The sequence below is a fragment of the Nicotiana tomentosiformis genome, chromosome 9 (genome assembly GCF_000390325.3).
Source record: "Nicotiana tomentosiformis chromosome 9, ASM39032v3, whole genome shotgun sequence".
Taxonomy (NCBI): domain Eukaryota; kingdom Viridiplantae; phylum Streptophyta; class Magnoliopsida; order Solanales; family Solanaceae; genus Nicotiana; species Nicotiana tomentosiformis.
The window spans coordinates 110,359,126-110,371,947 of record NC_090820.1 but is presented as its reverse complement, the minus strand read 5'-3'; the positions used below and the strand labels follow the sequence as shown (position 1 = coordinate 110,371,947).

Here is a 12,822-nt window from a genome sequence, read left to right as displayed (position 1 = left end):
CGTGCAAGGAATGGAGACAATGCTTAGTATCGTGCAAAGAAAGTCAATGCTTAGCCTTATGCAATGTGGAGACAATGCTTAATCTCATGCAATGAAAGGAAATGATTAGCCTTATGCAATAATAGAGGCAATGCTTAGCCTTATACGAGAAATGGAGACAGTGTTTAGTCTCATGCAAAGAAAGGCAGTGCTTAGCTTTATATAGTGTGGAGGCAATGCTTAGCTTCATGCAACGAAAGGCAACACTTAGCCTTATGCAATAATGGATGCAATGCTTAGTCTCATGCAAGAAATGGAGTTAGTTCTTAGTCTCATGCAAAGAATGACAATGCTTAGCCTTATGTAATGATGAGGGCAGTGCTTAGCCCTATGCAAGAAAAGCAATGACTAAATGTCGCTCCCCATTTTCTCGCGAAATCGGGCCTTGACATGTGACAACTCTTTTAAAGGAGGTATTAAAAGAGGAGAGTCGTCACCTAACATTTTTAAGGTGCGTTAGGGCACCTATTTGCATATGACTCGGGTTTGACTAGTTTGCATCACCAAAGATCGGGTAAAGGCTCGAAATTACCTCGAGGGAAATGTGTTAGGCACTCTTCGAGGTCCACAACTGTGGGTCCCGACCGAACTTGAATTATATGAATTAGTCAGATAAACAAAGACAGAGAAAACAAGAGGTTTGGGAAGTTTGATTATCAAAGACTTTGAATAATTACAAACACTTGATTCAAAGATAAGATGGGGGTCCTAAGTTTTTTAGCCTAAAGGATCACCCCGTACAACATAAATAATACTTTGTAATTCCTCAAGATAGGGTGTTACTTGTATTATTCAGCTTGAACAAGCTATCATCTCCTGCTACCTGATTACTATCTTTAAGTTATTACCTAAAGCGCACTAGTTGATTTTAAATCGTGCCTTATTCGTGCACTACCTGTCCATGCCTATGGTCCATTAGACTTGACTTAGGCTGCTCAAAAATGTTAAAACTAGGCGACAATTCAAAACAAAAGGACTGCAATTAGATCTAATTAAAGGCTCACATTAGCCTCCGCAATTAGGAAAACAAATGCACGCAAACAGATTTCACATATTAGGCAGTTTTCAGAATTGAAGGGATTGTAGTTGTTAAACTCTATAAGAATGGTTTCTGGATGATCTGATTCATATGTGCACGCCATTTTTAGACCTAATGATTTCCAAATTACCAATTGGTAAATGCCAGATGCTGCTGAGTGGCTTATTACATATTATCAGTGAACACATCTATAAGCATGCTTTCTAAGTGATTTATACAATAAGAAACATCAGAACTTATTGGAAATGCTCAAAATTATTACGCTTCTTAATAATCACGTGGATAAACAATAAAACAATGTTTGAAAAGCGAGTAGTGATGTCCTATAGGCATGATTTCTACAGCTTGGCGATTGGAACTGATTCTCATACAATTTGCTCATATAGGAATGCTTTCTAGATGGGCGATGAGATTGCAATAACAAATTAATTAGTTAAAATTCTATGGACATGATATCTACTGAGCAGATTAAGGAGCAGTCATTATCAATTATTTCCTATAGGCATGTTGTCTAGCAATACATAGCAGTAGACCCAAGAATAGATAGAATACTCATGCATTGACAACATACTAATTATGTGAGTGTGTGATCCCCTAATGACATGATTTCTAATAGTACCCAAAGAGATTCACATATAACAAGTCGGATAGCAAATAGATCACACAAATCCTATAAACATGCTTTCTACCTTTTTTCATTCAAATATTAAGAGATACCCATTCCCCAATTTCACTATCACCCAATTGTTATTACATAATTATTACACGCCCAATAATGAATAAATTACAAAGTAGTACAAGCAATAACAGTTGGCCCAAGACATGCCCAAAAGATACCCAACATTGACAAGCCTTCAACTAAGCTCTTTCTCCACACAGATCTCAATATAGCCCAAAAACTATAGAAGAACTCGAACCAAACCCAACAACCATGGTTTGATCATATGATCTAGGAAACAATCACTTACACAAGTCAATTTGCACATTCATCAGGCAAAAAGAAGGACAAAATCGAGTAATAAGGAAAATGGCCAAAGAACCTCAGGCCCTAGTGTGCAAGAGTTCACAAGGGTCTCAAAATGGACCCCGAGCAGTGCTCACACTAGGGAGGTTAATAGAGAAAGCTTTAGTGGCCTTGGCTTTCAGCCGACCAAGAATTATAGGTTCGGAATAGGGTAAACAACTAATGAGAATAAAAATAGTAGTCAAATAGCAGAGTTTGAAGAAGTGCATTTGTATTTTAGGAACATGCATTGCATGAGTGATCACACAATGAACATATAAACACATAGGGTAAACAAACTCAAGAGACATGTTAATATCATAAGTGCACACTTATCACATTTAGGCAAGGAACATTTGTATGAAAGCAAGGGGGATTATGGCTTCCGGGATTACGAAATTAATAAGCAAGGCATTATGCCAAATAGGACAAACAACAGAACATTAACTTAACAGGTTCAAGCCTAAGGGTCAGATTATGCTAAGCACTAGGGGTTGAATAGTGCAACCCACACCAATAAGGAAAACAGAATCAAATGTTATAGGGAACACAAGTTAAGAAGCTATTCTAAAAGGTTCCAACTAGTTGCTAGGGAGTACAAAGTTAGGCAGGGTAAGGACATACTAAGTGAATAAAATGATCATAGGAGCAAATCATAGCTAGAATGAGGGTCTTAGAATGGATTGGGGGATATCATAGATACAAATCAATCACTATAGAAATCCAGGACAAGGCAGGAAACAAACTGATGTCATATAACCGATGTAAACACTCAAAGTACCAACACATTAAGCTAAACGAACTTCAAACAATCTAAATTTCTCAAGTTAAACACAAATACATTTTAGAACTGACAATTTCGGCATGAGAAAATGCTAGAGAGGTTCATATCATAAGTAGAGTTACACATAGAGATAGTCTAAACACACATTAGGTTATGCAATTTCATAGGCATGAATATGCTAATCAGGAATATAAGAGAATGAACATTGCAAAGGCTAAAGAACTCACCAATTACTGATTGACAAGTAGACAAATAAGAAAAGAATAGAATCACTTTGAACGTCAACAAAGCAGTATAACCCAGGACCTTAGATGCGTCAAGTTCCCAAGTGCTTCAAGGATCCCAGGGCAATGCTCACACCCAAGGAAGGTCGAGAGAAATAGGAATTTCGGTAGCCTTGGCTTTCAACCGGCCAAGAGACAAAGTAGAACAAGAGAATAAGCGAACAACAGAGTGAAGATCTTTAGCTTTTTAGTGGTTTTTTTTTAATTCAAAGTCTGTCCAAAAGGGAATGGGGGAGGGGTTTATATAGCAGTCAAAATCGAACAAACATATAAGGAAACAGAATAATTTAAGCAACAAATAAGGAAAAGAAACATGCAAATCGATTGAAATCAATTTAAGAGAGAAAATCTGTAAACCCTAGTTGTTTTAGGAAAAGTGTAAATCAGCAGAATCCAAACAAAATCGAACTCACAAAGTATAATATTGAACGTATGTAGACGAAATAGTGCCCAAAATCAAATATTCGAACCACTTTGGTTTGAATTTCGGAAGGTATTGCTTGCCATATTTAGGCAAGCACATAGGTAATACCACAAACAGACAACCAATACCAAAAGGATTCGAATATGGCAAGAGAATGGTAGTCGAATCCCATTATCAATGGGATTAGGATAGGGAATCAGGGGGGGCTAGGGTTCTCCAAAAGAGAGAATATGAGAGTTGAGCGTATAGGGACGGCGGATTAAGGGGAAATGGGTAGGGTTCTGGGTTAGGTTATTTTAAGAGGGGGAGTGGACGATGGCCGTTGATCTTGAGAGATCAATGGCTGAGATCAAAAATTGGACGGGCGGGTCATTTAGAAGCGGGTCGTGACCGGGTATTAGACATTGGTCGTTTGGCTTTGGGCTGGGGTAATTGGGCTGGGTATTTTAGTGTTTGGGCCATTCTTTTGGTCCGAAATTGGTTTAAAAATTGGGTTGTTGTTTAAATACCCAAAATTTATCAAAATATAATTTATAAAAGTAATTAATTAATAAATAAATAATATTATTTGTGCACTAAAATGATTGAAAATAATAACTTAACATTATAAAAATATAAAAAGCTATTTTGGCACAAATAATGTAATTATAGATGAATATATGTTATTATTGCAAAAATATGCAATTAGCCTTAAAATGCAAATGCAATTATAGAAAAATGAAGTAAAATATTATAAAACCTTCATGTTGGTATAAATAATAAGTTATGGATGATTAATTCATCACAAAATAATTTAAAGGATAATTATTAGATATTTATATAATAAAAATGTAGAAAGAAACTGATTTAGAGCTTTAAAGATTATGGAAAGTTATAGAAAATGCCTGTATGGGTTTGTAAACTAAATGATGATGCAAATATGCTATTTTGAATGTATATATGCATTTTAAAAAATATGAGAAAAAAATTGGGTATCAACAACTGCCTTTCTTTACCCCGGGAATGATGAAAGAGTTGTCGGGTAAAGAAATGCTGACCAATTTTGACCGAATGGGATGATTTGAAAAATGGAGGCCGAACCTTGTCTCCTGAGTTGCCTACATATCCCTGGTGTTACGGGAATCAGGTCGTGCGTAGTTCTGGATTTAACAGTGAACTGAGCCGATGGAGTTGTTATAGGAATGGTCGTATGCTTCGGAAATGGCTCTTTTAGGTAGGATAATATCAAATGAGTCTATACGAAATCATGAACGGATGTATCTCATAACGGGTATCTGAACAGTTATCAAGTAAAAGTGGGTAACTGATGGTGGCTGACTGTGTTTGAAATAATTGCGGGTTATGAGCATTTAACAGAAATCAGAGCGAAGATTGCTCCCGTTAAGAGAACGGTTACCTCCTGAATTACATGCAAAACTTAAACACAATGCATGCAAGTATATATGGGATTATTACGAGAATTTAAACATGATGCAAATTTCCTTTGGACAATGAAAGTTGTCTTTGGATGAGGATGATGATGTCCATAGACCATGCTGTCCTGGGCCATGAATCGCATGATAAAGGATTCACACGACATGAAATGATGTTCTCGGGCCATGAGAATGGTACCTTTGAACCATGACTCCGTTGAATAATGATGTGCAATATTGAGAGGTCCTCAGGCCATGGCATGGTGTCTTCCAGCTATACAGATGATGCCTTCAGACTATGACACCTTTGGACAAAATGGCGATATTTCAACCCATGAGATACAAAGACATGATGCTTGGTCATATGTGAAGCGAAACAAGGCAGAGCTTAGTCTTGTATAAGATTGGGGCAGGGCTTAGCACCGGGAAAGCAAAAAATAGTGTTAGATTTCAAGTTGCATAACGGAGGTAGCATTTGGTATTATGAAAGGATAAGGTGATGCTTAGCCTTATGCAATTAGGGACGCAATGCGTAGCCTCATTCAAGGAAAAGGGCACAATGCTTAGTCTGATGCAAGGAAAGGCAGAGCTTAGCCTTATGCAATTAGGGAGGCTGTTCTTAGCCTCATGAAAGGAAAATGAGACAGTGCTTAGTCTCATGCAAGGAAAATGAGACAATGCTTAGTCTCATGCAATTATGAGACAATGCTTAGTCTCATGCAAAGAAAGGAAGAGCTTAGCCTTATGCAATTAGGGAGGCAGTGCTTAGCCTCATTCAAGAAAAGGAGACAGTGTTTAGTCTCATGTAAGGGAATGCAATGCTTAGCCTTATGCAATTAGGGAGGTAGTGCTTAGCCTCATAGAAGGAAAATGAGACAATGCTTAGTATCATGCAATTAGGAGATGGTGCTTAGTCTCATGCAAGGAAATGAGGGAGTGCTTAGTCACATACAAAGAAAGGAAATGCTTAGCCTTATGCAATTAGGGATGTAATGCTTAGCCTCATGCAAGGAAAATGAGACAGTGCTTAGTCTCATGCAAAGAAAGGCAATGCTTAGCCTTATGCAATTAGGGAGGCAATGTAACGACCCGACATGTCGTTTTGAGAGTTATAGCCCTGTTTCCCCTATTTCTGCTTCCTTTTATGCTTTTCAGCTATATTATGATATACTGGGTTAGTTGGTTCAAGTCCGGAGTAGTTTCGGAGTGGATTGAGACACTTAGTCTCTAAAGTAGAAACTTAAGTTGAAAAAATCAACCGGATGTTGACTTATGTGTAAACAATCTCGGATTTGAATTATGATGGTTCCATTAGCTTCTTTAGGTGATTTTGGACTTAGGAGCGCGTCCAGAATGTGATTTGGAGGTCAGTAGTGGAATTAGGCTTGAATTGGCGAAAGTTAGAAATTTGGCGATTACGATCGGCAATGAAAAATTTAATATCGGGGTCGGAATGGATTTCTGGAAGTTGGAGTAGGTTCTTGGTGTCTTTTTTGTCGCGTGTGTAAATTTTGAGGTCATTCGGATGTGGTTTGGCTGGTTTCGGCATCGATTGTCGAATTTGGTACTTTAGAAGTTCTTAGGCTTGAATACGAGGGCAATTTGGTGTTTTGATATTATTTTGAGTGTTTTGAAGTTTCGACTAAGTTCGTATGCTGATATATGAGTTTTTAATATGTTTGGTTGAGGTCCCGAGGGTCTCGAGGTGATTCCGGATGCTTAATGGATTGTTTGAAGTTGGAACTATAAATTGAACACTTTGTGAATTTTGGTTCATTTCCACCATAGGTAATGTTATATGTCACGTGAGATGTCCGTGCAACACGTGAGTTGTCTGTGCGGATCATTATGTTTATACTATGGCGCGAGTTGTCCGTACAACACGTGAGTTGTTCATGCAGATCTAGATATGATATTATAGCACGTGAGTTGCCCGTGCATCACGTGAGTTGTTCGTGCGGATTAGTGCTTGGGCTGTAGGAGCCCCTCATGAGTCTGAACACCCCAGTGAGTGCAGGTACCTATTGAGAGTGTGTATTGAGGGCTGAGAGCCGAGAGTGTGAGATATTGAGATGGGTTGAGTGATTGCTGCCTTGAAAGGTTGTAGTTGCTTTTATTTATTATTGCACTTAGTTGTTATCTGTTGTTGTTGTGAAATTTCTGGAAGATTCATATCTATTTTACATGAGCACGAACTGATTTGACTTATACCACAGGATTTGAAAGCATGTTCACTCTTTACTGAAAACTTTTAAAATGAACTGGGTTGTTGTTGTTGTTTTTAAAATGAACTGTACTGTATAGCTCGTCACTGTTTCTCAGTTCCTTATTTATTTCTGTTACTTGCTGATTTGATTGTACTCATGTTACACCCTGCACTTCATGTGTAGATCAGATGTGTTTGATCACGGAGATCGTTGAGTTCGAGCGCCATCGAGTACCAGAGACTATGAGGTAGTTGCCGGCGTCCGCAAGACCTTATCTCTCCTTCTATATTTCTTTCTGTCTTGTATTGATACTTAGACACTGGTTGTATTAGTTTAGTTATCTAGATGTTCATGACTTAGTGACACCCCGATATCGGGCTATTTTTTTCCGCACTTATGTTTTTATTTGGGTTTCACCCTGTATTTATGAAAAACTCCGGATGTTTTAAATGTCTTAATTCACTTATGTTAAATTTTGAAAGAGTTTTGGAATGGTCGGCTTTCCTAGTACCACGATATGTGCCATCACGGCGAGTTAGGTTTTGGGTCATGACAAGTTGGTATCATAGCCTAGGTTACATAGGTCTCACGAGTCATGAGCGGGTTTAGTAGAGTCTTGAGGATCGGTGCAGAGACGACTGTACTTATCTTTAAGAGGCTGCAAAACTCTTAGGAAAATTTCACATTCTTGGATTCTTGTCGTGTGAATATGTTTATTCTAGTAATTAAACAAATGTTGTTTCATTCTCTCATAGATGGTGAGGACTCGTGCTACCGGTCAGGAGGGCCAGCCACCAGTACCACCAGCCAGGGCCCCAAGAGGCAGAGGCCATAGTAGGGGCAGAGGTGTAACCCGTACAATAGCTGGGGCAGTACTTGCAGATCCACTAGTTGTCCCAGATCAGGACTAGGTTCCAGTTGTTGATGCACCAGCTCAGACACCACTTGTACCTATTATGATTCCAGGCCTCCAGGAGGCCCTAGCTCAGATTCTGGCAGCATGTACAACCTTGCTCAGGCGGTCTTTATCTCGACAACCGCAACCACTTCTCAGGCCGAGGGAGGCACTTAGACTCCCATCGCTCGCACACCCGAGTAGGTTGTTCAAGGATTTCAGCCACTGGGGGCACCACCAACCCAACCGGTTCCAGCTGCTCAGGACTATGTGGTTCGTGCTATGCCTGAGGATGATCAGCGTAGGTTGGAGAGGTTTGGGAGATTACATCCTCCACCTTTCAGTGGCACAGAGAGAGAGGATGCCCAGGATTTCTTGGACAGATGTCAGAGGATACTCCGTACAACTGGTATTCTGGAGACTTGTGGGGTATCATTCACTATTTTTTAGTTTTCTGGGGCTGCACTCAGATGGCGGGAGACTTACGAGAGGCGTAGGCCTATTGGCGCAACACCCTTTACTTGGCAACAGTTCTCCCTGGTCTTTTTGGAGAAGTTTGTGCCTTAGTCTCGCAGAGAGGAGTTGTGCAGACAGTTTGAGCAGCTTCGCTAGGGTGATATGTCTGTGATGCAGTATGAGATGCGATTGTCGGAGTTGGCCAGTCATGCTATCTGGTTGGTTCCACAGACAGGGAGAGGATCATGAGGTTTATAAATTGTCTCATTTTTAGCTACGGTTGCTCATGACCAGAGAGAGGGTGTTTGGTGCTACCTTTGATGAGGTTGTCGACATTGCTTGGCAGATTGAGATGGTTCGTGGTTAGGATAGGGGTGAGAGAGAGGCCAAGAGGCTTCATGGTCAGGGTGGATTTAGCGGTGCTCCTTTTGGGGGTCAGTTCCAGCACGGTAGTGGTCGTCATTTCAGACGGGCTCAGTCAACTCGGCCATTTCACCGTGGTGCATCATCTGGCCATGGTTCTAACAGTCATCAGCAGGGCTAGTCATCATTCAGTGCACTACCAGCGCAGAGTTCTCATCATTCCCCCGCCCGCTCAAGTATCCTCGGGTAGTTCCTTTGGGCATTAGGAGCAACAATTTCGTCAGAGGAGGGGTTATTTCAAGTGTGGAGATTTTGGTCACATTAAGAGAGATTGCCCTAGGCTATTGGGTGGGACTCCACAATAGATTACTCGACCGATGGCACCAACACCAGTTCCTCCCCCACCCGCCCAGCCAGCTAGGAGTGGAGCTCAGCCAGCTAGGGGCGGAGCCCAGTCAGCTAGGGGTCGCCCGAGAAGGGGAGGTAGATCAGGGGGTGGTCAGGCCCGTTTCTATTCCCTCCATGCCAGACCAGATGCTATTGTTTCAGATGCTGTGATTATAGATATTGTCCTAGTTTGTCACAGAGATGCCTTTATATTATTTGACCCTGGTTCCACGTATTCATATGTTTCCTCGTATAACGCCTATTTTCTAGATATGCCCCGTGAGTCTTTAGTTTTATCTATTCATGTATCTACTCCTGTGAGCGATATTATTATTGTGGACCACGTATATCGGTCATGTGAGGTGACTATTGGGGGTATCAAGACCCAAGTGGACCTTTTGCTGCTCAGTATGGTTGACTTTGATGTGATATTGGGTATGGATTGGTTATCTCCATGTAATATTGTTCTAGATTATCACGCTAAGACCGTGACGTTGGCGATGTCGGGATTTTAGAGGGTTGAGTGTAGCGGTTCTATAGATTATGTACCTAGTGGGGTAATTTCATATTTGAAGGCTCAGCGTATGGTCGAGAAGGGTTGCCTATCTTATTTGGCGTTTGTGAGGGATGTTAGTGCAGAGACTCCTGCCATTGATTCTGTTCCGATGGTACATGATTTTCTAGATGTGTTTCCTACAGACCTGTCGGGCATGCCACCTGATAGGGATATTGACTTCGGTATTGATTTGGTGCCGAGCACTCAGCTCATTTTTATTCCACCGTATCGTATGGCACCGACGAAGTTGAAAGAGTTGAAGGAACAACTTTAGGAACTCCTTGATAAGGGGTTTATTCAGCCTAGTATGTCACCTTGGGGTGCGCCGATTCTATTTGTAAAGAAGAAGGATGGGTCCATGAGGATGTGCATTAATTACAGGCAGTTGAACAAGGTCACCATCAAGAACAAGTATCATTTTCCTCGTATTGATGACTTATTTGACCAGCTTTTGGGAGAGAGGGTGTTCTCCAAGATTGATTTGAGGTCCGGTTATAGCTAAGGATTCGAGATTCATATATTCTTAAGACAATTTTCAGGACCCCGTTATGGCCATTATGAGTTCTTGGTGATGTCTTTTGGGCTGACCAATACCCAGCAGCGTTCATGCATTTGATGAACAATGTATTCCATCCCTATTTGGACTCATTCGTTATTGTATTCATTGATGACATCATGGTGTACTCTCGTAGCTAGGAGGAGCATGCTCAGCATTTGAGGGTTGTATTGCAGAGATTGAGGGAGGAGAAGCTTTATGAAAAGTTCTCCAAGTGTGAGTTTTGGCTCAGTTGAGTAGCATTCTTGGGGCATGTGGTGTCCAGTGAGGGTATTCAGGTGGATCCTAAGAAGATAGAGGCGGTGCAGAGTTGGCCTAGACCGTCCTCAGCCACGGAGATTAGGATCTTTCTTGGTTTGGCGGGTTATTACCGCCGCTTTGTGGAGGGATTTTCATCTATTGCATCACCCTTGACCAAATTGACCCAAAAGGGTGCTCCATTCAGGTGGTTAGATGAGTGTGAGGAGATCTTTCAGAAGCTCAAAATTGTTTTGACCACAACTTCAGTGTTAGTTCTGCCATCAACTTCAGGTTCTTACACCGTGTATTGTGATGCCTCGAGGGTAGGTATTGTATGTGTTCTGATGCAGGGGGTAGGGTGATTGCCTATGCCTCACGCCAGTTGAAGACCCATGAGAATAACTATCATGTCCATGATCTTGAGTTAGCATCCATTGTTTACGCCTTGAAGATTTGGCATCAATATTTGTATGGGGTTCATTGTGATATCTATATTGATCACCAGAGTTTGCAGTATCTGTTGAAGCAGGAGGATCTTAATTTCCATCAGCTTAGATGGTTAGAGCTTCTCAAGGACTATGTTATCACTATTTTGTATCATCTAGGGAAGTCTAATGTGGTGGCCGATACTTTGAGTCGCCGGGCAGAGAGTTTGGGGAGTTTAGCATATCTTCTAGCAGCAGAAAGACCCTTGGCATTGGATGTTCAGGCTTTAGCGGGACAGCTTGTCAGATTGAATATTTCAGAGTCGAGTCGGGTTTTGGCTTGTGTGGTCTCCAGGTCTTCTCTTTATGACCGTATCAGGGAGCGTCAGTATAATGACCCCCACCTGCTCGTTCTTCAGGACAGGGTTCAGTGAGGTGATGCTATGGATGTGACCATTGGTTATGACGACGTGTTGAGGATGTAGGACTAGATATGTGTGCCTAATGTAGATGGTCTCAGGGAGTTGATTCTTGAGGAGGCCCAAAGCTCGCGGTATTCCATCCATCCGAGTGTCGCGAAGATGTACCAGGACTTGAGGCAGCACTATTAGTGGAGGCGGATGAAGAAGGATATAGTTAGGTTAGTGGCTCGGTGTCTCAACTGTCACCAGGTTAAGTATGAATATCAGAGACCGGGTGGCTTGCTTCAGAGGTTAGAGATCCCATAGTGGAAGTGGGAGAGAATCATCATGGACTTCATAGTTGGGCTCCCACAGACTTTGTGGAAGTTCGATGCTATTTGGGTGATTGTGGATCAACTGACCAAGTCCGCTCACTTCATTCCAGTTTGTACTACCTACACTTCAGAGGGGTTGGCTGAGATTTATATCCGAGAGGTTGCTCGCCTGCATGGTGTTCCAGTTTCCATCATTTCAGATAGAGGTACCCAGTTTACATCGTAGTTTTGGTGGGTCGTGCAGTGAGAGTTGGATACTCAGATTGAGTTGAGCATAAATTTTCACCTTTAGACCGACGGGCAGTCCGAGCGCACTATTCAGATATTGGAGGACATGTTGCGCGCTTGTGTCATTGACTTTGGGGGTTCATGGGACCAGTTCTTACCGCTCCCGTAGTTTGCATATAACAACAATTATTAGTCGAGTATTCATATGGCTCCGTATGAGGCTTTATATGTGAGGAGGTTTAGATCTCCGGTAAGATGGTTTGAGCCGGGTAAGGATAGGCTTTTGGGTACAAACTTGGTCCAAGATGCATTAGATAAGGTGAAATTGATTCAAGAGCGGCTTCGCACGGCGCAGTCTAGGAAGAAGAGCGCGAACAGGAAGGTCCGTGATGTGCCTTTTATGGTTGGGGAGAAAGTTTTGCTGAAGGTATCACTCATGAAGGGTGTTATGAGTTTTGAATAGAGGGTCAAGTTGAGCCCCTAGTTCATTGGGTCTTTTTGAGGTGCTTCAGAGGATAAGAGATATGGCTTATAAGCTTGCCTTGCCACCCAGCTTGTCATGTGTGCATCAAGTGTTTCATGTTTTCATGCTCCGAAGTATGTTGGCGATCCGTCCCATGTATTAGACTTTAGCACGGTTCATTTAGATGGTGACATGACTTATGATGTGGAGCCGGTGGCCATTTTGGATCGGCAAGTGCGGAAGTTAAGGTTAAAAGATATAACTTCGGTGAAGGTGCAATTGAGAGGTCAGCCTGTGGAGGAGGTAAACTGGGAGACCGAGCGAG

General features: G+C 41.6%; 1 protein-coding gene across 1 annotated transcript; it reads left to right on the top strand.

Annotated features, from left to right (window-relative positions):
- The first annotated feature begins 9,877 nt into the window (after positions 1–9,877).
- LOC138899356 (uncharacterized) lies at positions 9,878–11,504 on the top strand. The gene is made up of 2 exons (XM_070185522.1): positions 9,878–9,961; positions 11,151–11,504. Exons 1-2 carry the CDS (start codon positions 9,878–9,880, stop codon positions 11,502–11,504), a joined length of 438 nt encoding a protein of 145 aa, XP_070041623.1.
- Positions 11,505–12,822: the final 1,318 nt, after the last annotated feature.